Source organism: Amblyomma americanum, chromosome 5 (assembly GCF_052857255.1).
Source record: "Amblyomma americanum isolate KBUSLIRL-KWMA chromosome 5, ASM5285725v1, whole genome shotgun sequence".
NCBI lineage: Eukaryota > Metazoa > Arthropoda > Arachnida > Ixodida > Ixodidae > Amblyomma > Amblyomma americanum.
This window is the reverse complement of record NC_135501.1, coordinates 77,177,967-77,205,119: the sequence shown is the minus strand read 5'-3', so window position 1 is coordinate 77,205,119 and position 27,153 is coordinate 77,177,967. Positions and strand designations below refer to the sequence as shown.

General features: G+C 45.2%; 1 protein-coding gene across 1 annotated transcript in view; it reads right to left on the bottom strand.

Annotated features, from left to right (window-relative positions):
• The window catches only part of LOC144134832 (uncharacterized), an 80,006-nt gene that overhangs the window by 26,013 nt on the left and 26,840 nt on the right, over nt 1-27,153 (bottom strand). Inside the window, exons 3-4 of the mRNA XM_077667656.1 lie at nt 17,885-18,039; nt 11,095-11,178 (exon numbers count right to left, since the gene is read on the bottom strand). Of these exons, the coding sequence (XP_077523782.1) occupies nt 11,095-11,178; nt 17,885-18,039 (239 nt within the window). The remainder of the gene's footprint in view (nt 1-11,094; nt 11,179-17,884; nt 18,040-27,153) is intronic.

Below are 27,153 nucleotides of genomic sequence, written 5' to 3'. Positions count from 1 at the left end.
ACGTGGAGCCAGAACCTCTCTCCGGGACGAGTTCTTCCACAGAACATTAGAGGCGCCGGACTTCTTCTAGCGATCCATACGACAGAGAGCGTCACGAGGCCGCGTTGGCTAGAAAGAACTCACGAAAGCGGACTCGTGGAGTTGTTGAAACCGACGAAGAACTGAAGGCTTGTCTGGAGAGGCAACGACACAGGCAACAAGGGTATCTCAAGTGGAAAAAGGCGGTGGATGCTGCCAGCGTCTCTGCGCGAACATCGGTTGTCTTTTGATCCTTACAACCTGATTCAGCTGGATTGAGCCACAGCCAAATTTTTTTTTAATTCGGCGACTTGTTTTGTTGCTTTTTAAGAACGCTGTTTTCGTTTATTTTTTCAGCGAAGGTTACTTTCTTGTAGTGAAAAACTTCTTTCCCGGCGATATAATGTATTCGTATGCGGTGAAGAGTCATTGCTTTGGTCCGAGCAGTCCATTGATGGCTAACTAACACAAAAAGACCGAACATGCATTTGTGTGCGTAAAAGAAAATCTGGTACCATTAAAGCAAAGCAGACGTTACATGATAATGAAAATAGTGAATTGTTATGCCGCAAGGGCATCTGCGCCCAAATGGTGCCATGGCAATAGGTATCAAAGGCCCATTTCCCAAGGATTTTACTCCGATTAAGCCGAGCACCAGGCCAGAGAAAGCTTGTACCCACTGTATCACCGGTGGGTGCCCGTAGGCACTGGGCATCGAACCCCGCACCTCCCGCATGCGAGGCGTATGCTAAACCATTAGGCCACCGCTGCGGTTTTTTCATGTCATTATTGCCGGTTCTGCAGTGTTTGACATGATGGTGTTTAACATGATGTCTACATGATGGAACCGCTATACAAAAATGCCAGTGCAAATTTATTTCTAAAAAAGCTGTCATGTTTTCATTTGGTTGCTGTACTGGGCTGAACGAGGCAGGGGCGGGGCGTCAGGCGGTCTCTGTGTTGACGAAATTAGCCGCTGAAATTGCCGCTGACTCCCGGGGTTAGCCGCAACATCACACTTTTTTGACGCTTATGCACGGTTATGCGTCAACGTCCTAACAAGCAGTGATCTGCCCTAAAGGGGGATACGACCGTGAACGAACAGCGTTACGTTAGGAGACGACGTCAGGCGAACATATGTAGCTCAGCGGCCGTTCAGCACACACGTGCCCACCGCTGTGCTACTTAATCCTACCATCGTCTCTCCACCCCTCTAGCTTCTGTACTGTGACGATTTTCTACTCCCATTGAGTGCAATTCCTACCCTACAACCAGGTAGTTGCGGCCAGCTTGGAAAGGATACTGACTGTCAAAAGGGTACATGCTTGGGCTTCTTCGTTCCTAACCTTAGCTCGTCCTTATCGATTAATACCAAGTTTTGAAGGTTTAATTCCTTGTACTTTCACTGTTCCGCATTCTTGGGTTTAGACGAATGAATCGTTTGCCGCACTGCTGTAATTTAATGGTTTTGTTTGTTTACATCTTATTATGGTCCTTTGCATTTGCTGTGAATATATTTTTCGTTGTTTTCCTGCTAGTATTCTTATAATCGTGTTGTAACGCTTTTCTCACAACTGTAATGCCAAATAGGCGCTGTGGGTAATGTGATAAATAAAGAAAAAAAGTCTAAGCCTTACTTATGCCGAAGGTTCCCAGCCTACGGTTGAAATAGTCTCTGTCAACAGCGAGTGGCCGTGTTGACGTGACCACCTCGCACAAAGAACAAGATAGGCAGGACAGGATGCAAAAGAGTACTAGTGCCGAGACAACAGATACGATTAACGAGATGTAACATATCTGTTTGTTCAACGAGAAAGGAAATGAGTGAAGCTGTCGTTGACAGGTCATCTATGAGACACGCAGTTTGTGTGCCCGATGTATTGATAATATTGCTTATATTACAGATAAAAAAGCAAATTTCTTTTTTGCTCAGATGTCCAGTAGGCCTCTTTTATGGCTCCACTTCATGTCTGTTGTCTCAAAGAGATAAAATATAGGTCTATATCAACATCACGTCCATGAAAACGAAGCTACAAGCAGCCAATGCGTTTATTTTTTGTAGCAGTTTGTACAAAATAAGTTTTCACTAGTTCAAGGGGCAAACCTTCCTAAATGTCTGCACTTTTGAATCACGCTCTTCTGTCATTTCGCTGTCTAGTAAATTTAGACTTTTGCTGTTTGCAGTGGTTGTCAAATTTCTTCCAATTTTTTTATTCCGTTTAGCCTTTGGACATTCTTGGCCCCTCAACATGGGTTTTACAGAGATCTTAAGCACAGTCAGTAATGGCGCTGCGTGAACTCGCAGTATCCTGGCGGAAACGGCCGCACTATGTTCCGCAGCACGGATAGGGCCTCATCGCCGTCCATGATTACCCACGTGATCGGGCCCCTGATGAAGTACTCGGCGGTCATGGTCAGGAAGCGCACCTTGGGAAAGAAAGGACGCATCACCAATTTCAGCTGCAGCGGGGAACGCGTGCCGCGGCTCCTGACGCACTGCTCCTGGGCCCAGCGCACGGCGGGTTCCGCCACCCCTATCTGAGGGACGTACCTGATATGCACACAGAACATATCACAGAAAGAAGGAGTGTTCGTGTAGCGATAGCTTACATTACGGTAGTATTTCGAGCTTCAGCGTGGTGGCGCCGCTACCCTGTGGCTGCGCGACCACGCCGTGGCTAAACCGCCACGCCGTCGCTTCACTGCGACGCTATCACGGGGTTGGTCACATGGTCGAAATCAAGAGGAATAAATCAATCCTAGTCGAAATCAAGGGGAATAAATGGGCATATAAAGCGACGGCAGTATAACCGTTGGTCCTTAAGGTTAATAGAGTGAATTCTAACAGAATGTAAGAGTAGCAGTGGCGGCAGCAAGTTAGGTGGGCAGAGGAGATAAGAAGTTTGTAGGCATAGTGCGGATGCTGCTGGCGAAGGACCGGGTTAATTGGATAGACATGGGAGAGGCCTTTGCCCTGCATTGGGTGTAGTCAGGTTGGTGAGGATGATGAAATAAAACAAAAATGCATGACTGTATTAAGTCACAGTTATCACGCAACATATATGTAACGAAATAAACAGAGCAAGAAAAAGAAATAAAATAAAAAACTAAATTGAAACAAAAATAGTAATAACTAAAAAGCAATGAAAAACAATCAGCAAGAAGAAACACTAAATGGCGCAGACAATAACATGAAAATTGTAGGGACAAAGAAGACAGGAAAATACGTTCGCATTTCCGCTGTCAAGCAGACTTTAGTGCAGTTCTCTGGAGAGAGAACAAACCTTTATTAAGGAAATAGAGAGGCTGAGCCGACGTAGTTGGTGAATACCGATATCTTCTTGGACCTCGTCCGTATAGCCCGGGATGCCCCAAGATCCCTCTGCCCTACGAGCCCGGCGTGCGAGGGCAGCTTGTGGTGTCACACTCGAGCACTCGTGAAGAAAGATCTCCCAAGCCTCTTTAGTGGGTGTGAGGTGGGGAGTGAAGTGGGGACTGTGTGCAGGCCCACCCCATGTGGGATAGGGAACAGAGCTCATCACAGTGTGGACATAAAGGATTCACTTTCGGGGCCTAGCGAGCAGCTATGGCGGTACACCAGTAGGTGTTCGTCTGCAGATGTCGCCGAATGCGTTCGTCTGCATTCTACAGCCCCTCTTCTGGAGGAAGGAACTGGCGATGCCTGTCTTTCTAATAGTCGACGAAATCTCAAAACCGCAGAAGCGGTCGGCTAGGCTCATCGGTTGGCGAGCAGGCGGTAGTAGGTGTCTGGAGGATAAGCGCTGGAGCAGCCGCATTCGCAGCTTCCTAACCACGGAGTCCCTGGTAGGCTGGCACCCACGTGATGCATCTAGGCAGGCTTGGGCTCGGAGTCTTTTCTCTGCTCAGTAGAACAGTAAATACTTACTGAAATACAATAGCAACGTATAACCAAAGGCCCGCCGCTCATGACAGTACCCTAAATGTGGGCGATATACAACTCCAACAAATGAACAACGTGTTCAGTAACTACTTCCAAGCACTTTCGCATTATGGTTTCGGCGGGATCTTCTGGCACTTTTGGAGATCACGCAATAAAGTAACGTTGCCCCCAGAGTAGTTTCAATCTGTTTGAGACATTCATGGTAATGAAAGATGTCCGAGTCATTACTGTCTAAGAGATAGTACTCTGGAAAAAAAGAACAATAATAGGCTGCGACGCAGAAGTGACAACTTTGTGCTGTTATCTCCAAAACAATTGCCTATCTGTGCCAAAGTTAGATGCCATTTCCTGCCGCTTCTCCATATCGCAATGCCGCCGCAGTGGCTCAGTGTTTATGGTACTCGGTTGCTGTCCCGAACGGCGCGGGTTTTATCCCGACCACGATGGTCGAATTTCGGTGGAGGAAAAATTCTAGAGTCCCGTGTACTGTGCAATGTCAGCGCACGCGAAAGAACCCCAGATGAAGAAATTTCCGTAGCCCTTTAATACGGCGTCCCTCATAGCCCTCGTCGCTTTGGGACGTTAAACCCCCATAAACCACAATCCACGTTTATTACAATAACCAGGGCCTGATTAAAAAAAATAGGGGCCCTGGACTAATGCGCATGCTGGCAGCCTTTCCTTATACTGGCTAACCCTTTCCCTCTGTCGCCTGCTACGCTACTGGAAATATGTCATGCTTCAGTTTAATTGCGCCAAAATAAAAAGAATGAAGTGCGATCAACGGGATTAATATTATTGTTATTATTATAAATAAACAACAAAGCTTTCTTGAAACTCGAGCTGTTGTAAACACCAACACATATGTTCACTTTCTGATTAATCTGCATTGTGTTTTCAGCAAAAGCTAGGTTTTAAGGAAAAGTTTAGTGCAATCAAGACGAACAAGAACGTAGAAAAGACAACACAGCTCAGATGTCGATCGTTCTGAAGCTAGGCTTTGTTTGCATCACTAAGTTTAATTCGGTGAGGAGACGCATGGTTTTATCTAAAACATTCTTTATTAAAATTCAAACATCAGACTGCAGTAATCCTTATACACGTTACTCTATAAATATGCAATATATATATAATACTTAAGGCAATGCAAACATCATAAAATGCACTAGAATACAGGTGAAAATTACCAAGTGTAATTACGAAACATTATTTGAAAATTTTTTTTGTTCAAGGCAAGACAAGCAAGGAGACACCAAATAAGCACCAAAACAACAAAAAATACAGTTCTTTATAAGCACGTTAAATTTCGCAAGAACAAACAAGAGACGAACAAGGAAGATTTGCATATCTTGAAATACATTGCTCTGCGCTTCAATGGCAACGCAGAGGCTCGGAGGCGGCACAACGAACTTATTGGAACTATTCATGTATAGCGCAAACAGTCCTCTTTTAAAATGGCATCTTTCGAGCCTTCGCTTTTGCAAAATCACATATAGTCCGTTCGCAGGATACATTGCAGTGGAGCTCACTTTCAATAGACATGATTGCAAGTGAGTTCACCTAGGCGTCTAGGAGGCTCAAACAAGGGCAATTTTTTATCAGCGACAACTTGGAAAAAGGTCGTTCGGTCTCGTAGTTTGCCACTGGTATGCTTAAGTACATTCGCTAAGCAATAGAAAGGTTCGGAAACACATCAATAAGCTTTCGTGCAGCAACTTCATTATTCCCAGGGGACTAGTGTCCTGGCAAAAAGAGTTGTTTATGATATTCGCAAACTGAACGATTTGAGTGAAAAATGCTGGCTCCAAATCTTTTTGTAGCTTTTAATCAACTTGTCTGCCTGCTGTGCCATGGAGGCCTTGCTCCCAACTTCTGTGAGCAATTTTAAGAATCCGATACACAGCCTTTCGTACTCGCAAAGCAGAGCCTAGACTGTCAAGTACAACATTGTAGGTCTCTACGATAAACTTTTTTCTACCTTGTAGCCCACTATCGCTTTTCCCGTCCGGCGCTTACTCAAAGCACTCATGCTAATAACATTGATTGGTACTCAGCTTGTGTGCTCTCTCTTCGAAGGTATCAAAGAGAGGTCGCAAAGAATTAACAAAGTTCTCTAGCAGTTGAAATGTTTAGCAGTTGAAATGTCTATGCCTGGTTTCTGAAATACTACGCTCATTTTGTCAAAGCGGTCCAAGATTTCACTCCAGAAAATCGCCAAGAATGCAGTCTCTTGTTTTTTTATTTTCTTGAATAGAGAGTGCGCTTCGTTTCTAGTGTTACCGTATTCTTCCTTGTTCGTTGATATAGCTTCAAGGCAACACAAGACTGCATTGAAATTTTTCTGAATGGCCTTACATGATTGAGCGTGCCTTGACCACCTGGTCCCAGAAAGACTTTTTAAAACAAGCTGCTGGCCAGTTCCGCCCATGCTGTACAAATGATACTTCCATCGCTTAGGTGAGGCAGCAAAGAACACATACAGTGTCCGAATTACAGTTAAAAATTTGACTCCCTCAAGGCAACTGTCAACGCTACACGCGCCAGCTAACATCAGTGATTGACAAGCACACGAGACGTAGGCTGCCATTTCGTTCAAGTGCTTGATTTGAGCTTGCAGTCTCTTGTATGTTTCTGACATATTACTCACATTGTCATAAGCTTGGCCCCTACAATCATCAATTGAGATGCCACTGGTCGTCAAGAGAGATATCACGGTTTCGAAAAGATACAAGCCGGCATGCGATTTGATTGAAACAAATCCAAGAAATCGTTCGTACACTTTCCCATTTAAATAGTATCGTAGCGTTTGATGTGCTTGTCTAGAAAGAGATAAAACTTGGAAATGGCCTCAAGGACACTCATATAATTGCCATTTCGCGGTGAACAATTATCTCCTCACTGCCCCTAAACGCTAGGTTGCGCTACGCAAGAAGCTTAACTACAACGACTACGCGCTTCAACACCTCTGTCCAGTAAGCGGTCTCAGTGACAAGATGCTTAACCAGCTCCTTGTCAATAGTGCTGCTTGAATTAGAGCGGGCGAGCCATGTTGCGAGGCTGTTCCGGTGCTCGACGCTATTTTCATGATCGCAAAGCTTTTCTTCGGCTCTTTTCTAATAAGAAAAGCCGAGCGCGGTGAAAGCACTAGGGATGCTTGAAATCGAAAATTGTTTGCACATGAAATAGTAAACGTAACCTTTGGACATCGATTGCATTAACCAGTGTCGGTCGTACGCCCCCCATTTACAGCGTTTCGCACGAAAGGATGAGGTGATATATAGCGTTCAGAGTTTTCTATTGCTTTCCGGAAGACGGAAAATCTTTTGCCCGACTTTGAAAATACAATAGCAATTTCTCAAGGCATAAACACCGAAAGCTGTCAGTAATAACGTCCGGCCACTTAGCAGGATCACTTCGGCGAATTTCGCAACATACATCTTGCTGGGGGGAGTCTGTACTTCTCTGTTGCCGCAACGAGAAGCCGTCTCATTCGTCCTCTTGAGGGACACTTTGTGGGTGGGAACATGATTATTTGAAGCCAAACTAACAGGAAACAAGTCAGTCGGTTCATGGAGTGTTGTTTTATGGCGCTAGTCAGTAGAAGGAGGCTCATCGGGGAGGTTTGGCACCTGTTGATCAGCAGTAGTAGAAGTCGGGCGTGGCATACTGGACACCCGGAGCTCTGTGGCAAGGGCCCGGCGGAATAGCATAGACGTTGCTGACTCAGGAACAGGGCAGGGCTCGGTTAGCGTCGGTTGCTCAGAAATATGGACGACCGAGGTTGGCACCGTTTTCACAGGATCCAGACAACCAAGATCAGTCAAACTTGCTTCTTGCCAGGATACCGTGGCGATATAGTTGTCAAGTCTTCCACAGAAGCATAGTTGGTACTATTGGGAGTTTGACACAGACTCTGGGTATAGCAATCGTACCGTTCCGCGGAAGCTGCATTCAGTAGGTACTTTGTCATCTATGGTAGCTTCTTTTCATGCTCTTCTCTTTCTAACTTCGCCTTTCGTTTAGACGCACCACTTTGATGCTTCCGACTGAGCATTTAGGATCAATGGATGCTAATTGTTCACCGCTCCGGGCACTTCTTCAGTCCGACGCGACCGCAGGTGTCCAACGGTCGTCGTCCCGATGACTGGCGCACGCTGCATCGACAATCTGTGGCTGGTTGAGAGTGGTGCGTCCCCCGGGAGCTCCTCAGCGGGCAGGCTTACTCAAGCTTAATCGGCGGCTCGGGGCTGAATCGCAGCCCGCCATCAACTTCCTTTTATAGACGAACGCCGCTTCTGTCTTTTACTAGCGCCAAAGCAGGCGTTCACATACGCATAGTTCCTTGTATAAATTCCCTCCTTCCCCGTACAAACTTACTCCTTCTCCCGTTCCGGTCTCGCCATCCTATTGACTAGGAGGTATCGTCTGTTCTGGGAGGTTAACGATTTTTCTTTCGCCCCGTAGACACCGAGCGCGAGAACGAAGGGCAGAGGGTGACTCCTAGCGCGGGCGAAGTCACGCACCCTCCGTCGCCTCTGAGTCTTCTTCTGTTTCTTTCTGGAAAGTTTGGCGGCCAGCCTGACCTACTTTTTCCGTCCAGCGCGCACGAGTGTGCGCAGCCACTTGGCAGGAATGGGCCCTGGAGACAGGCCTTTGCGTCCAGCTCTCCAACTTCCGCCTTCACTCTTCCACAACCCTAGCCCTAACCGTGAAAATTCCATGCCTCACGGCACGCCGACAAATGCACGTGTCACGTCTTATTTTCCTTTCCTGCCTAGACTCTGTCATCATACTGATTATCATATTCTACCGGACTCATCCTCCCCCGCCCAAATTACCATCACGGTAATGAAAAGTCGAATGCACTGTTGGGTACTGCAGCACATCCGTTCTATGAGAACGACAGCGGCGGAACTATTTGAGAGGTGGAGGGTGGCATGGTGGTGACGATGGGCAAGAGAGATTTAGGTCCTCATCCCACATTACATGTTTTAGGTGTTTCCCCCTTGCCCCTCCTCTCCAGACAGCACTGGACAGATGGACTGACAGGAAACCACGAAAACTCTTCCAAGCAAACGCACCTTGTTTCCTAAGAGAGAGGTCTCCGCTGAGGTGGCGGGGGATTCCTGTTTATGCAGCTCGACAAGCACTCTCCAAATGATCAGGATAAGCCCATGCTGTTTACAGTAGGCGGGGACCCCGTCTGCTCGTTTCGGTTTTCTCGATTCATACATGTAACTCGAAGATCCGTTGCCCATGGTTCCATATACTAAGCAGGTCAGATTAAATGGGCCCCCTTCTCCTACTGTCCTAGGTGAGGCCCTGGGCTGCAGCACCCTTAGCCCCCCCCCCCCCTTCTTAGTCCAGCGCTGGCAAAAAGAGGTGGCAGGGCTTGAGCGCTTCGCTATCGTGAGGCACATTTTTGACTAGGGCTTTGTAATCTGGCACCAGTGCGAAAGGAGGTACCCCCTGCTTCCTGTATGTGGGACCGACAAAAGTGCGAGTGACAAGAACAGAACTCAGATAAATTCATGACACAACATGCGGCCTTTTCAATATAGATATAGGTGCTCATTTCAGGCCAGTATCTCGATTGTCGTTGCTCTGTTATGGCACCTCGAATGCCATTGTTCGGAGACAGGAAATGCGGCTGGTGCCGGGCAAGTGGTATTATTTAGTGAAGTAAACGAACTTATTTCACCACAGCGGTCATGGCTAGCACAGAGTTCAAATCAGTTAGCTACAAATCGGACATTATATATGCCGTGAAAATCAAGGTTGCTCTGTTTAGCTTCAAGATTAAATATTTGCTACGGTATGTAGTCGCAAGACGACCAGGGCGTTGTACTGTCGCTGTGCTGTCGATGACGGCGTTGCAGCCAGTGCCGATGTGACCGGGCTTTTGTGTGCTGCTCCACTACGGACTGTCGTGCCTAGCGTTCAGCTAACTCTGGTCATAATATATGTGTAGGACATAACAAAAGTGGCCGGTGAAGTTTTAACGTAAACACAACGTTATTTTCGAAAATGTAACATTACCGCCACTAAGACTGAGGAATGACTTGCCGCTGCCTCGCTGCGACAAGTAGTGGGTAGTTTCTGTATTTACGTTGTGCGCGTGTGTGTGTTATGCCTTTTTCCCCTTCTTTCTTCCTCCTTTTAGCCACCTAAATCCTCTTCTCCAGTGCAGGGTAGCCAACCGGAACCCCTTTCTGGTTAACATCCCTGTCTTTCCCTCCTCCTCTTTATCTATCTATCTATCTATCTATCTATCTATCTATCTATCTATCTATCTATCTATCTATCTATCTATCTATCTATCTATCTATCTATCTATCTATCTATCTATCTATCTATCTATCTATCTATCTATCTATCTATCTATCTATCTATCTATCTATCTATCTATCTATCTATCTATCTATCTATCTATCTATCTATCTATCTATCTATCTATCTATCTATCTATCTATCTATCTATCTATCTATCTATCTATTTATCTATCTATCTATCTATCTATCTATCTATCTATCTATCTATCTATCTATCTATCTATCTATCTATCTATCTATCTATCTATCTATCTATCTATCTATCTATCTATCTATCTATCTATCTATCTATCTATCTATCTATCTATCTATCAATCAATCAATCAATCAATCAATCAATCAATCAATCAATCAATCAATCAATCAATCAATCAATCAATCAATCAATCTATCTATCTATCTATCTATCTATCTATCTATCTATCTATCTATCTATCTATCTATCTATCTATCTATCTATCTATCTATCTATCTATCTATATATCTATCTATCTATCTATCTATCTATCTATCTATCTATCTATCTATCTATCTATCTATCTATCTATCTATCTATCTATCTATCTATCTATCTATCTATCTATCTATCTATCTATCTATCTATCTATCTATCTATCTATCTATCTATCTATCTATCTATCTATCTATCTATCTATCTATCTATCTATCTATCTATCTATCTATCTATCTATCTACGGAAACGAACACTTCTTTAGCCTTTACACTGCCTCGTGCTGATACTGTTATGATTGATGCTCCTATGTAAAGAATGGAGTTCAGCGTTTTTCTCGGGAAAAAAAAAGATCAGGATTTACACTTACGGATTTCTGTGCGGTTCCAGTGGCCTACAAAGCATTGGTCCTTTTTGATGCAGTCCAATGTGAACAGGTAGACGGCGCTGCTATCTGATAAAAGAAAAAAAAAGCAGATACGTGTTGTATGAATGCGGGATTTTCAGGTAGGTTCTTTAACTATCTTCGTGCAGAACTAAGCTGCTATCGTAACTGCTGAGAAAAACTTAAATCTTTGTCATATTTTCTTAACGCTAATGACGAATGGCGTCCTGTTTCTTTCGACATGGCTCTGGAATCAAAAAAGGAAATCGAAGTTGGGAATTTGAGACGTCGGTAAATATTTTTACTCCGTGTATGTACAACCTTTAGGTGTCTTCTTAATGGTTGAGCTGGATGCCAGTACTTGACACGGAGTACAAATGCACTCAAATGCGATCTTTGCCCAGTTGGTTCCTCCCAAAATCTAAAGAATAAGTTTCACAACTTCTCAGCTCTCCAAATTCTCTGTGCTGGGAGATTTGCGGACCTAAAAAGAAGCAAAACTCTAACGGTAACTGTATTGCTAGGACGCGGAGTCCACATATCGATTCATTCCTATGAAAACGTTCTCATCTGCGTTTGTTTTTTGCAGGCCATTGGGCTGAGCATTTCGATGAAGAGCAATATACTGAACTTTTCGCTGCACCGCGGAAGTGTATTTTTTGTCAGCTGTGATTAGGTCGAGAGCATTAAAATTCTTTGAACAATAAAAGAGGCAGCAGGTATTGCTGCATTCAGAAAAAGAGATTTCATCATTGGTGGATAGAATAACGTTTTCCTGAATACCTCGCTTTATATTAATTTCAAACAAAACACGGTAAGTGACCTTTTATTTTATAAATCTCTTGTGTGGTGCGAATATCCTACTCCTGCTGAGCACGAAGCAATTTATTGGGGCATCTGTCAACAACTCCGCAATTTGTCCACTCACCGCTTCCGTAAGTGACATAAATGAGTGCATTATTACCGACATCAAAAGTGGAGGTGTCACTGATCCTGGAAAAGAAATTGGAAATCCATAAAAATAATTTTCATTACCCTATCTTCATAGCAGCAATGGTACCACCTGACTATTAGGTGCAGCTGAAGATTGCATTTTGGATACCTTGAAATCCGCGGCATCAAAAACAAAGGCATGCCCGTGTAGCTTGCACTGCTCCTGTAGCGAAACCGCGTATATATACGCTGAAAACCTAAGTGGCGGCCTTGGGCGCGAACTCGAGGGTATGCGAAAATTTAGCTGTTAAAGTAAAACAGATATAAATGCCAGTCATTGTGCACAATTGATGGCGTAGCTTCCGGTAAGTCACTGCAAATAAAGTGGCGAACAGCGAGGAATGCGATGCTTTTCAGATGTCATTGTGATCTGGGGCAGTTTTCTTTCCAAAAAGTGATACAATCTACTTAAAAAAATGCACTGTACATAAATAAATTCGTGGAAGTTTGAAAATATAAACTTGCCAAGCAGATACAAAGTAGGAGCAACATCTCAAGTTTTCACATTGTGCCGCGGTAACATTTGTTCACCAATATCCGTATTTGCGGCGGCAATAGCGGTTGTATCTATAAGTGGCGGCTCCTTGGGCGCGAACTCGAGGGTATGCGAAAATTTAGCTGTTAAAGTAAAACAGTAATAACTCACTAAGCCAAAGCGATCATACAGCCAGCGAAGAGAACACGGTTACTTGGAAGCGTACATTGGGAGACTTGAAATCACTGTGGGCTGGCAAACTGTTCACTTTTCAGAAACTACTGATATATTCCCCTGTTAGGCTTATGTTCAATCACTGGAAGTTTATGCCGCGTGGCTCTATGGTTGTTCTACACTTACGAGGAACCGCAAATCTTTACCACTGTTTTCCTCGCATACGCGCCTAATTTCTTTTTCCCTCATCGTCATGTGCAACTGGCGGTGAGTGCCTAGATATTAAATTGCCCGGCTGGGGCAGCTTTCTATTTTGCTTCGGAAAACCGTTAAAACCGTACGCCCGTCCTGTACAAAGCCGCATCTCATTCGATTCATCATCCTATTGTCCGTAGCGGAATAAATGTCTGCATCAAAAACTGGCTATAATTGCGGCGAAAAACATCTATGGCTATCCTATCCAGGAACTGTGCTAAATCTCGTCCGTCCACCCGGTTCTCCGCCATTGCAGTCTACGTATGGCATCTGTCGTAACCCACTGCGTTATTCCAAGCGGCTCATATCCGGATTCCATGGTCTGCCCACGTTCGTTTGCTCGTCTTGGCCTGAACAAGGATATCACAAACTTACGTATGCTTCTTCACCCGTTCTACTACATTTCTGGCTTCTAATGCGTTTTCCTCAGTGGACCTTGAAGCTAACGAAAAGCAACATCGAGCTGGAAAGCTGATATCAATGCACTGGAAATATGTTTCGTGGAGTCTCTTCCCATTGTTAATATTTTAACGATTTTCTTCTTGTGGTCACAATATGCGCTCACCCCTTGACCTACACAGATGGATTCGGTAACCACTTCCAATAGGACATTGGATACTGTAAACTCTTTATTTTCTTATCTGGCTATTAAACGCTTTTGGGGGGCAAAAGAAAAAGTAGTGTACAATAAAATGAAAACCACTACAATTACCTGATCCAGGCCGCCACCCTGCTGTTCCGCAGCGTATACAGGGGATGCAATAACAGGCTGGCAGTAATTCAAGTATTATTATACAGGATGTTTCACCTAAGACTTCCCACCATTTTTAAACACAGGCTATTTGAGTTAAAACAGCTTTTTTTTGGCATAGCATTGTCCGCAGTCTAGTACAACGGAATACAGGTACGATGGTGCTAACTAGCAGGCTGATTGACTAATATTAAGTGGCTAACTTTTTTAATCACTAGTGCTACTATTCTTATTTATTAAGAGGAGTGTAGCCCAGCGTAAGTAATATCCATATCAGGTTTTAGAATGTCGTTAACATGGTCGCCTCGGTGCTGTAGCGGTACGGTGGGCTACACGACTCTCAATAATTCAGGAGCCTAACAGTAATAGTTTAAAGGTTAACATTCAAAATCAGTTAATCAGCATGGTAGTTAGCACCTCTTAGCTGTATTCTGATGTATTATACCGATGACAGTGCTTTGCCGAAAAAAGCGTTCATTTAACTGAAAAAGCCTATTTTTCAAAATTTTGTTAATTCTTAGGTGAAACACCCGGTATTTATTCCTATATGTTGCACTGCATTCACATGCCGTTTCAAAAGGGTTTTTGTTGCGTCCTGTATGGATCTAACAGCTTCATAATTATCTCATCGCATGAGGACAGCAGCTGTGCCTACGTAGCCAAAAGAACGCCGAAGTGCTCGAAAAAGCACTTTAAAGATAGAGTATAATTTCCTTTTGAAATCCGGATTTTTATCCGCCTAAGAATGTTAGCAGATCTGTAAGTGGGCACCGTCTTACGACAGTATTTGAAGTTGTGATGTTTCTTCAGAGCTGAGTAGCACAAACATTAATAATACATCCTTGGACGCAAAACACTGCGTTCTTAAGTGCTAGCTATCATAGAGTCATGGCGTTACCATTAGCGGACCTTGATCATGAATTTTAGTGCACCAGAGGAATTGATAACAGTATTAAGAGGCTTGAAAAAGGCCCACGGGAGGTTTCTTCTTAAAAGTGAACGTTGCGATGAGAACGCCACGATTAAATGAATTGGAAAGCTGAAGCCTTTTGCAACACTGAAAACATCATTTGTTCGTTCGCACAACGATGTTGCGCCATCGGCTAACCAGTTACACTCTAGAAATGGCGATATGATGCTTTTTCAGAAGTGCGCCGCGAGCAGTCTAACTGCGAGGCTGGAAGTCTGTATATGGCGGCGAGGCCGCATGACCTCATATGGCGGCGCCTACAGGTCCGCAATGTAAAGAGCCTGGCCTGTGTGCTCGTTTCCCACTGATGCAAACAAACGAACGATGCTCGTTCGTGTGCAATGCGCGCGGGAGCTGCGGAGATGCTAAGGCACCGATGCGAAGGCAGTCGCATCAGCTCGACCACTCGCGCTAATCGTTCCAACAAAATCTTGGTTACCATAAGAGGATAGCGCATGTACAGACGTGTCACTAAACATTGCGGTGAGGCGCATGCGCACTACACCATTTTGTAGTTCTAAGATGTGGACCCTGTAATGATGGGACGGGTTGTTGCTTCGTTATGCCACGTTTTGTCATTTGTGAGTATTTAACGTGGCCTAGCTGACATTGCACAGCGCATAGGCGTTTTCGCATCTCGCTGCCATCAGCATGAGGCCGCAGTGGCTAGGATTCAATCCGTCAAACTGTGGTTGGGAGCAGCAGCCGAACTCCGAAGCCACTGAGTCACCCCAGGCAGTATATATACATCAAAAGAGCCTTCAGTGTCACTGTTGGTGTGCTCCACAAATAACGGTGGGGAAAATACCGATTAAAGTACAACTGCTGGTGGAAATAAACATCTTAACTGTAAAATATAACGGATCAGCAAACTTGCAGCGCACTCCTCTAATTTGTGCATTCTTCTTTTCCACTAACAAGATATAATATAGAGTCTGGTATTGTCGGAAATGTTTTGATTTTTAACACAATTTTGCGGCTTTTTTCGCCAGTGCATCTCTTTGCTAGTGTCTAAAGGTTGGTACCGTTATTTATTAGCTTTTTTTAAGAGCTTAACAGAAGTTACAAGTTCTCTATTCTTTATATGGAAAAAAATCCTTAAAGAGGACATAATAAGCCTTAAGGAGCTTCCACTGAGCTGCGCTGTAGAAGGCCTACCTACGCAGCAGGCGCTCTTCGCTGCGGTGAAAAACCCGCTGAACGGAGCGAAAGCTCTTAAAATCTTTCTACTCGATTTTCTCAGTGTGCCTCTTTTTTATCACACTGCTAAAGTTGTAAAACTACCGTTCTCGTACTACAGCGGGTGACGTGGCTTTGAAGGTACTTTCTAGATAAAAAGCTGGTGGAATGAGAGAGTGTTTGCACTGTTTCAACTTTTATTGAAGTTATATTCTCATAAAAACTAAATTTCTTAAAAGCAGTTGTGGAATGTTGAAAGGAAGCTTACTAGACATAATTTAAAAAAAACTGCGTGAAGACAGAGATGCCTTTCGCTATTCTTTACGATCGCTTTTCCGGAGACTGTTTAGCAAGAATTGAATAAGTAGTATTTGAAAGGCATATAGTTATCCTAACCTTACACGCCGTGCAGCTGGTTATAAATTTCACAACTTTTGAATGGTTAAGAATTAACAACTGAAATTGTGATTCAGCTCTAAAGGTATAAGGATTAACTGTTGCTGATGCTACTATCAGAATCATCAGAGCGGTTCAAATGTTAACCGTACCGCCCCCGCCGGCCTCCCTACCCCCAATCAATTATGCAAAAAATTGGCATTTTTATATTTGTTGAATGTTTCTTTAGTGGACAACAACGAATATGATCTGCCTATACCCCCTCAATACACATACCCGGTTTTTAGAAAGGGTTAACTACAAAGAATGACTTGAAGACGGCTTTTGGTAAATGATGACTCTCAAATAATGACGCCCTCGCAGGTCGCTCATTATGTGGTTTTAAATTACGTGCAGCCGCACTGCCGTCATCACTTCTGCTGAGAACTCTGTACCACGCTGTCATTACTGCTCTCTCTTCGCATGCGGGCTGAACTACATCATGTTAAGATTCTCGTGTCGTGATGGCGAACCCAGTCCATCGAGTGGAACCAGTCACAGTAGGTAAACAAATGTGGTGCGCACTGTCACGTCGCCAGAAACGCGAACCAATGGATTGATTATTTAGGTGTCAGTTTCAGACCGCCAAGCTGTGTCTATCCTGATATATGGTAGATTAACAGCGCAAATGAGATGTGCTGTGAAGGCAAAAAACACACAGTACGGGTGTTCTACGGCATCTATATTAGAACATGTTGTAGGGCTGGATGGCGTAATTCTTCAGACATGGTAAATTGCCGTCCTGTCCTGTCATGGTAATGGTCTTCATCCTATATTGTGGGTGTCTTTTTTTCGTGCAACTTTAACATGCCTCAAGAAAGAAAACATTGTTCACATTCGTGGGGTTTATCAACAAACGCACACATCAATATGACATATTCTTGTTTTAGCATAAGTAGATGCTCTCTATTCATTAGATTCAAGCAGATCCATTTTTCGTGACGTTTTCTTCTTTAACTTTGGACAAGAATGAAGCTGTTAAGAGTCAAGCACGTCCCATACCTTTCTTTGTGGATGGCCTTCCAACTGGGCTGTTTTATTTTCTAGTCGATCACATGAACCAAAAAGCGCAGCAGCGCATTTCACATTAGAACTGCTGTTCTTCGCAAAGTAAAACGACGCACAGAATCAGGAGCGAGCGGACACTGAAGCTTTTTCACGTGAAAGCATAGGACTGAAAGTGTGCAACCAGATATGGTAGGACAGTTTTTTCTTTTTTAAATGGACGGAGCGCTTCACTGCATAGGAAGCTGGAAAATAAATTCAGTGACAGGTTCCTTACTTTAGATATATGCTATTATGTGTTCATTAAGCCGGCTTTACAGTCTGTACTAACGAATGGTGCACTTTTCTTTGTGTCCGTTGTAGGTTCTGCAAAATGACACCACGTTATGCACGCAGCTTCAGCTCTCTACCCTAACCAGCCTGCCAACTTGCAACGCCTTCTGTCTCCTTGAGCATTTCCTGATAATTGGTGAAATACCCCACTGCGAACTATTATGGCGCAATTTAAAATTCTTTATTCTTTTTTACGGAAACTCACGGCGTGTCGTCCCCGTTGGCATCCCTGTAAACGATGTCATACTCCGCCGTGGTGCCGTCGTCGGAGATAGAAATTCTGTCGTACCTCTCACAATACTTTGTGGGCTCCGGGTCGGACGTGACGTACACGTTGAACACGGGGAAATGTGACAGCACCTGAGAAGATATGCACATTTTACTGGTAAAGACAACCACAGGCAGCGCATAATTTTTGCAGCTTGTTTAATTGAAGGCTTGCCAGCAAAGTGGCGCAGCAGTTCTAGCGCCTTCTCTCCTGCTCTTGTGGCCTTTAAACTGCTGGAAAATACTGCCACGGGTGTACATACCTTTAGAGCATGGGTGAAAAAATTATTTGGGAAGGCTACTCAATTTACGCGGCTTTTTCATCATACATAAAATATGGCTGGCGAATTAGTGTTGTTTAGCATAAAATAATGTGCGGCCCTCCGCGATGGCTCAGAGGTTAGTGCGCCCGGCTACTAGGAACGAGTTTCCTGGTTCGAATTCGGCCGTGGCGGCAACGTTTCAATGGGGGCACAACACAAAAAAGGCGCCCGCAAGCTGTGTGATATCAGTGCTCGTTAAAGATCCCTGGTGGTCGAAATTACTAAAACGTAAGCATTTCTTGTGTTATGAGTGGTGGGGACGGCAGTTGTAAACGGAATTTGTCCGCGCGAGCTGCCAATGATAAGTTGTATGGTAAATAAAAAAAACGCAGAACTTCATTGAACAACAGTTATCCAGCTACATATATGTAACTAAATATAAGCAAAAATGGAAATAAAAAGTGAAAAAATAAAACAAAAATTGCAATAAAAATGGCATAAAAAGAATTTAAAATAAACAGCGAGTAGGAACACAAAAATGACGCAGAAAAAAATAAAAATAAAAAAGAGGACAGGGAAAGGCTTTCTCATTTCTGCTCATAAGCAGGCTGAATTGCAATCCTCTGGTGAGAGAGCAAATCTTTATTAAAGGAAAAGAGAGGATGATCTGACGTAGTTGATGAATTCCGATATCTTTTTGGTCCGCGTCCGTATAGTCCGGGATGCCGCAAGGTCACGCCACCTGGCGAGTCCGGCGTGCGAGGCCAGTTTGCGTTGTCCCACTGGAGCACTCGAGGAAAAAGATCTCCCAAGCCTGTCTAGTGGGCGTGGTGTGGGGAAAGAAGTGGGGTCCGTATTGACAGGCCCGAACCACGTGGGATAGAGACAGAGCTCGTGTCAGTGTAGGCACAAAGTATTTACTTTTGTGGCATAACGAGCAGTCATGGTGGGACATCAGTAGGTGTTCGTCAGATGCTGTCGCAGAATGCGTTCGTCTGCCTTCGACAGTCCCTTTGCCGGTGGAGAAAGCCAGTGATGGCTGCCTTAGTAATGATCCATGATTTCTCAAAACCGCAGAAGCAGTGTGCTAGGCTCATCGGTTGGGGAGGAGGCGGTAGTAGGTGCCCGGAGGATAAGAACTCAGGCCGCCGCAATCGCAGCTTCGTTACCACGGAAACCCTGGTGGGCCGGCCCCCACACGATGCGTCTAGGCGTAGGCGCGGAGTCTAACGGCGATGTAGAGTGTATGTCAAATTCTAGAGGAGATACCTCGCCTTTGACACAACTCTCGCAAGCGAAAAGGGAGTCTGAGATGACCTTTTCATTGTGGGTCCCTGACCACGAGGGCGATGGTGACTTCTTCAGCCCGGTGGGCATTCTCGGCGCGGAAGTGAAGCCCATTGGTTTGCAACTTGTGGTGGACTACGGCTGCCGTGTGGTGGCCCGACGGAGTTGGACCCTGAGAATTGGTTTATCAGGAAAGAAGATGGGGCAGTAACTGTCTCTCATCTCGTTGGAAACTGTTGGTGTCGTTGTGGACGGCTTCGTTAAGGTCATAGGATTACAGTAGCTCAGACTTGGCTGGGGCACAGCTACTGCAACCGTGTAAATTTTCCGGAGCCGTCCACAAAGGCACCTCTTTGTCTCTCTTCTTTCACTCGCACCTTCCTCCTTTGTCTTGCGGCGCGGTTCGGGTGTACACCAAGAAGTGAGACATTTACTGTCCTATCTATTTTCCTCAAAACCCAATTTTCAATTTTCAACAAGAATTTTCCGCAGGTGGGCACCACCGCCACGTACTTCAAAGCGCGACAGAGGTTAGTGTCCCATTCCCGCCGCGGTGGCTCAGTGGTTAGGGCGCTCGGAAACTTATTCGAAGTACCCGGGTTCGAACCCCACCATGGCGGCCGCATTTCAATGGAGGCGAAACGCACAGGTGTGCTTGTGCTGTGCGATGTGAGTGCACGTTAAAGATCCCCAGGTGGTCCAAATTAATTCCGAAGACTTCCACTACTGCGCCTCTTTATTCATCTCTTCTCTCAGTCTCTCCTTTATCCCTTTCCTTACACCACGGATAAGGTGTCTGCGGAGATGTGAAACAGATACTGCACCACTTAGCCCACTTTAAAAACTTGCTTTCTGCGCCTGCAGTCAGGCAAAAGGTACTTTTTAGCCCACTTCGTAATGCGCTGCCAGCTCATGAGTCAAAAGAAAAGCGTTTTGAAGAGAAAAGCTTCACTACGCTAGTTTTTTGCCCTAATTCTGAAGCAATAAATGAAATGGCTATCTGCTGGAAGATTTATTGCGCTCAATGACTCAGGAAAAACACATATCAGGAGAAATTTTTGTCTTCCAGATAAAAAACGAAGTCGTTGGACCGTAGGAGAAACCAGCAGTATGAAGAACTTTGAAGATACGATACGCCGCACGTAAGAGTAAGCTGTAGTAAAGGACGTCCTACAGGGCGCTACGTCGCGAGCAAATAACGAAACTTCCTGCGATCAGTCTAAGTTTTCCAGAGCACACACGAGCAACGGAGCTTCCCGCGGTTGTTATCTTCTTCCTTGAGCGCCAGCCCCTAAAGGTTCCGTAGCCAAAGGCCTGTTTTACGAAGCTTTATTTTTACACAGGCCATCATGGCTTGCACTTCTTAAGCTGCATGCAGAAGTAGCGTGCAGTCGGGGAGAAATGTCTATAGACCACGTGTTCGGCAGGCGATGCCGACAATTCCACCATTAGTCGTCGGCTGGAGAGCATACCTGTGGAGGCGACAGCCAAAGTTTTGTTCTTTTACCCCAAGAATTGCCGTCTCTCTCCAGCGGTTAGCAATAGACCTGTGGGTTTTGTTTACAGAAATAATTGTTCGCAAACTTAAGGCATCAAACTTAATTTGTACGCACATTAAACAAGCACACTTGTAGTGAGACGGCGCTATTTGACATTTCGGTTGAAAGCCAAAGCCAGTTAAGGATGGTAGGATTTGTGCACACTGAGAACTTACTTTTCCTTTCGCAGCTCATGAAATAGATGTGCTCCATGCGCTCGTGGTGATCTTTTTATGAAGCTTGGAATGGCAGATATTATGCGTGCATTTTTTTTAATACGGCCAGTTGCCATATAACACAGATAGCAGAATTATAGCTCTTTTCTTTTCTTGGATGGCGATTCTGTGTGGAAACGATCCTGTAAAAAGAGGCACATGTTTTTTTTTATCCTGGAGTGCTCAAACCACACCTGCCACCATTTACGTCCATGTGGTAAAAATATTTCTTTGTTTTTGCAGTATTCGCCATTCACTTCTTTTCTCATATAGCAGAAAGCAGCCGTTTCAAAGAGCGGTGCAATCAAAAAAGATGTAGTCGGACTTCTCTTTCTAGCCTTTAATATTCGACTATAATATCGACATCTGGTTCTTTATATTGTATTTTCCACCATTGAAAATGCATTAGGCACCCGCCAATAAACCGCGTTGCGAAATACTGGCACTGGGATTTTTACGAAAGAGATTATATCGGGTTTTTTATTTATGTTCATGCTTCACTTTTGCTTCAGATGTAGTCTTCTAAACAAGAAGCTTCATTTTGAGACCTTTGTTCTTTATCGTTTTATAAACTTTGTCATGAAAAAGTGCGTAGGCTGTAGACCTTAGAGAACAGACAACCCTAGCATACAAGCAGATTCGCACATGGAGCTCACCTTTATATTCACATAAGAAGAGACAAAGGACATGAGGTGTTTTATATCCCATTAAGTGTTTAGATGCTCCTTTAAGATTTTTAAGACTAGACAATATGGCTTTCTACCGTTTTCACCTCAGGTGTTTTCTCTGCATCGCAGAGTCATTAATCGCAGAGTGCATTAATGAATCGAACGAGGTGAGGGATGTTCTCGTATTCCCACACAACCTGCTGGAATGGGCCATTTGTGTAGCTCTCTTTACCGTTGCTAGCGCATTGCCATTTGCCATGTATGGATGTTCGACGCCTGGTGCAATATTTTTTAGAAATGTGCAGTGGACGTCACTGGAGTATTCGCATAGCATCTCGTTCCCTGCACGAAATCTTTTACCCTACCTATGACTTAGTTGCGATCACCGCTGGCTATCTGAAATGTCCTCGTTTATGTTTAAACAATTTGTGACCATGAACACCTTTGTTGATTCTATCAAATTTTTCCACCGCCAAATTATTTTCTCTGCGGGGTATCTTCAACCTACACTTTTTATTCCAATAAAATGAACTTATGTATGCGAATAGAAATAGAATAGAGAAGTAGACTACAAGGGCAGACGTGTGGGTCAGTCGGTGGTTCATACTTGGATTAAACAGCGCGAAAGACGCGGACGTAGAAAGGAAACTCAAGACACAAATAGCGCTGACTAACAACTACATTTATTCATGAAATATACACGTATATATACAGATGGCTTGATGCTCGACAGGTGCGAATCAAATAGCGCTGTGTGTGCCTTGTGTCTGCATTCTACGTCCGCGTCTTTTGCGCTGTTTAAACCGAGATGTACGCGCTGGATTTGTTGACGAAACTGAGCAACATCTCTTCCTTGGGACACTAGATCCGTCCATTTAAGTCCGGTGGTTAACCATGAATCACTGTCCTTTAAACACAGTATATTTTTTTTTTCTGCCTCAGGGAGAGTTGAGTACACGGGAGGTAGTCTGTGTGTATAGCTCAATGACAGGAAAGAGTGAACTAGCCAGGAATCTTTGAAGAGGCAAACGGATGATGCTGGCTCCGTCTATTGAATGGGTAGGGCGATACCGAGGGGAAGGCTCGCCGACTTTGCAGAAAGACCTCTTGCCAGCGGCAAGGCCGGTAGAATGACAGGTTCCCTCACCTTTGGTATCCTGTCGCCTTGCATGGCAAAGGTGATTAGATTTGCGAACATAGGGTAGTTGTAAAAGTGGTGGGGGCTGAACTGACGAAGCGAGAACGGGTTCTGTTTTGGCTTCCGTACAGTTTTGGCTCGCTATATGTACGGAGGACTACGTGCATGTAACGTAATGGCACCGCTTTGGTGCCAGCGGAGGAGGAAACTGCGGTTGATTCGCCAAGTTAGGCATGATTCGAATTAAGCGCAGTAAGAGTTCAGTTTTCATTTCGAATCTGGTGTTCGGCGCGCGCCCGCACACACACAAACGCGCGCGCGCGCCCGCGCACACGCACGCACGCACGACACACACACACACACGCACGCACACACTTACGCACGCACGCACACGCACACGCACAAGCACACACACACAAGTGTAGATGCGCTGTGTTCTTAGCTCTGTGGTTGTTCTGTGCGCAGTTCGAAAATGAACTTCAATCTCCAACTAGCCAGCCAGAAAAAGCTTCTCGTGTTCACATCCATTGTTCACGAATAAAGTTGCTCGGATAGCGGTAATTCGTTAATGTCCATATATACAGAACTGGTGTTTCTGTACTTCACATTCGTAGATCACTGGGAGTCCTCATACCCTTCCTGGCACTGTGGTACAGCGGTTAATCGATGCGCCACTGCCCTGCAATGGTGGGTACTGGCACCGGTGGGGTCTGCTAGACCCAGGTTGCGCTTCCTGAGCAAACTTTCGCGGTTAATTCTTAATATAACTGCGACCTGCCATGGTGGGCAGTATGCTTCTTCCGACAAGAAGGTTGCAGGCGCAAATTTTAGCCACCTGTTCAGGTTGCCGACAACCATGTGGGCAAGCGGGCAGCCTGCCACAAGCACATGCACGCCAAATGTGGGGAATGGCCACTGTAAGTTCTAGCGCTTTAAAAAGGCCAGAAGTCCTGAACATTCCTCAACTGATCCCTCCGGTTACTGAGTGTGCTGGCTGAAGAATCTGTGGAAGCGTCAATAAGAAACAAAACTTCTTTTCAGTTATAAAAAAGGCGATCAGCCCGCTTCTAGCAAGCTTCTAAGCATCTTATCACCTCTCGGAGGCTTGTAGGCCTGCAGATCGTGGACCTCTCCAGGAACTCCATGAGACACGGGGGAGTACACAAAAATCAGAGTAAGGCGACACCTAGCGCGATCACCTCTGGCCTTCAAGGTACAAAGTAGCCTTCTACATTGATTGGCTTGGCGTGCAATGACCACGAAAAGCGTTCTACTGCTTTGGTAGCGTTCAGCTATTTCATGGGTATGTAGGACGAATTTGACAAATGTCATATTCTCACTTTTAGTCGCCAGACCAACCTGACATCAAAATAATGACAGTTTGTCGGCAATGTGCATAAAGCCAGGACCCTCCCGAGTTCACGAATATAAAGAATGTTATAATAAAAATGGCTATAAAAGAACTAGTATTGTGTGAAGCAAAAAGTTCGTGTTTCAACATTTTGAGAAAATGCATGTGCATAACCCAGTGAAAGATCATTCATTTTGGTGCTTTCATACTTCGTTGAGAGACAGGAAGAAGGTGGAATTCTTGACGCTAGTTTTCAGGGAACAACGGTTTGCTGCATTTGCCCAGAACACACAGAAAACAGTCATCAAGTGCCCGACAGCAGCGTTCAGCTAAAAAAAATTGGATGTGGTTAAGCTCTGGTTAAACCTGGTGGCAGCGAGAGGTACAGGCTATGACTACGCTTAGGCTTCGCTTTGGTTAAGCGATTTAATGCTACTGATGATTTCCTTAGGTAATCTCTGTCTATGCTTGTTTCGTTTCAACGCGGATGTCTGGCCTCCTTCATAGACGCCAAACTCGGCACGTCGTCTTCTACCTTCGCGGATTTACTGTAAGAGGGTAATCCAGCTCGTCTAGCCGCGTCGTCATTAAGACGCTTATCGAGACGTTTGACACGTTCTTCTTCGGTCTCTTCGGCACGCTGTCTCATCCTTGTTTCGCTCCGACGCCAAAGTCTGGCTTCTTTCAGCCTAGCAGACTCATCGTTGTCCATAACGGCCGAAGCAGAAGGCAGCGTTTCTTTGGCGCCGCGTCAGCATGTGGGCTGCTGGCGTCGCCGGAGGCGAAAATTCGGCGCTTGGAGCGAGGCGACGCAGGGAGACGCACATATCTGGTGAGGCCAGATCTGAGCGTCGGGGCCGAAAATACCTCGTAGGTGGGGATCGGTGGGGCCAAAAGCCGCGGCCCGTTTCTGCGAAGGCAGCAGTGCCCCTTCTGCACCCTTGCTTTTGTCCCCTTGCATGCCCCCGCATAAGGTCGCCGTCGCCGCTTAATGGTACGATTCGCTACGGACAGGGAACAATTGAGGGGTTTTACGAACGATGTCTCGCCATCCCCGTCTTGAGACGCCAGTTCGTATATCCTGATGTGTTTGGTCGCCCTGTCCTGCAGGCTGCGAGCGACGACGCCCGTAGACAAGACGCTGACGTGACGCCGAACAAACGCTGCGGCTCGCTTCCCCCTACGCCGAACCGTATGTACATATATATACACTGCGACAGCCTTTCTCCCTCTACTACGAATGCGCACAACTGGCGAGGCGAGTTGCGTCTGCTCCACGACGAGCGCAATGGCGGAGTGACGTCATACCAGGTGACGCGCTAAGCGTTGCGACCACCCCGAAAGTGCGACCATGCTGAAGAGGCGAAGGAGCTGCAGTAATGTAGCTTTCGCTACAAACGATAATAGATGGAGAGTCACGAATGCAAGTATTATACTTTTAGGAAACCATGATGGTGCTATGAGTATTATCAGTGAAAATCTACGGAAAATTATCACTGAAGTTGTTTACGAAGATGTGTTCCAATCTGCTGTTTCACTGGAGCCTCAGGTAGCGTCACTTGAAGATAATGCTGAAAAAATTGTGGCAAGCACTTCGCTCGTTACAAGAAATTACCTCTTTGCATGCGCGGCCCTAGGACTTCAATACTGTCTACCACCGGAATGGAATTGTGACTTACTCGCAAAGCAATATCACAGCTTTTTCATGGAGGAGTGTTTCTTTTCTTTTGTTGAGATGACTCAAAAATAACCCCCCAATTTTTCTGCCTAGCATTTTAACTCAATTGGCTCGAGATATTTCTCTATTACGCCTATGGTTCTCTGAAGTTCGCTTTGAATCTGTCCATCGCTACTCCTGCTCACCCACCGCGTCAAATCATCGGCATATAAGGTGTGATGCAAATTTTTGATTCCGTTCAGCTGCCCTGGGAGCCCAATCTTCGCTGCATTAAACAGGGTCGGAGAGAGAACTGACCTTTGCGGCGTCCATCTATTCCCCAATCTAATGTTTATAGCAATTGTCCCCCCAGGCTGATGGTAGCAGTCCGAATTGAGAGAAAGGCTCTTACGTAGTAATATGTCATGACTCCAACATTTAGCGTGCTAAGGTTCTCAAGTATGGCTACGTTTGTGACACTATCAATAGCTTCGGAGACGTTCAGTGCCAAAAGGACCATAGTATCAAAAATATTTTTATCGATTACCTGCTCGTTAAGCTGTAGAATTGCATCGCATGCCAGTAGGTTTGATCTGAAGCCCTTAATTGTATCAGGGTAAAGTGTTTGGGGGGATTAACGTCCCAAAGCGACTCAGGCTATGAGAGACGCCAGTATCAGGATAATGATTTTGTAATAAGAACACAGCACACTACTAATACAGCACACAACGCAGCACAGCGCAGTAATAAGAGCACATCACAGTAATAAGCACAGCGTCACGAACAACCAGCCGAACCGTCCAGGCACAGAACAGAGACCGCGTTCAGTCCAGAGCACGCACGAGCGACCGAGCGTTCGGCGCTCGAGCTTCGGAGTGTTCGGCGCTCGAGCTTCGGAGTGTTCGGCGCTCGAGCTTCGCAATGTTCGGCGCTTCTCGTCGTCTTCTTCGTTGAGCGCCAACCTCTGAAGATTCTAAAGCCCGTGTCCAGTCTTACAATTTTGACCTTCCATGACTCTATTCAGTTATAGATTGAATTTTGTGCTCCATCAATTTTCCAACCCAAGACTTGATGGAAATGGGTCTGACAT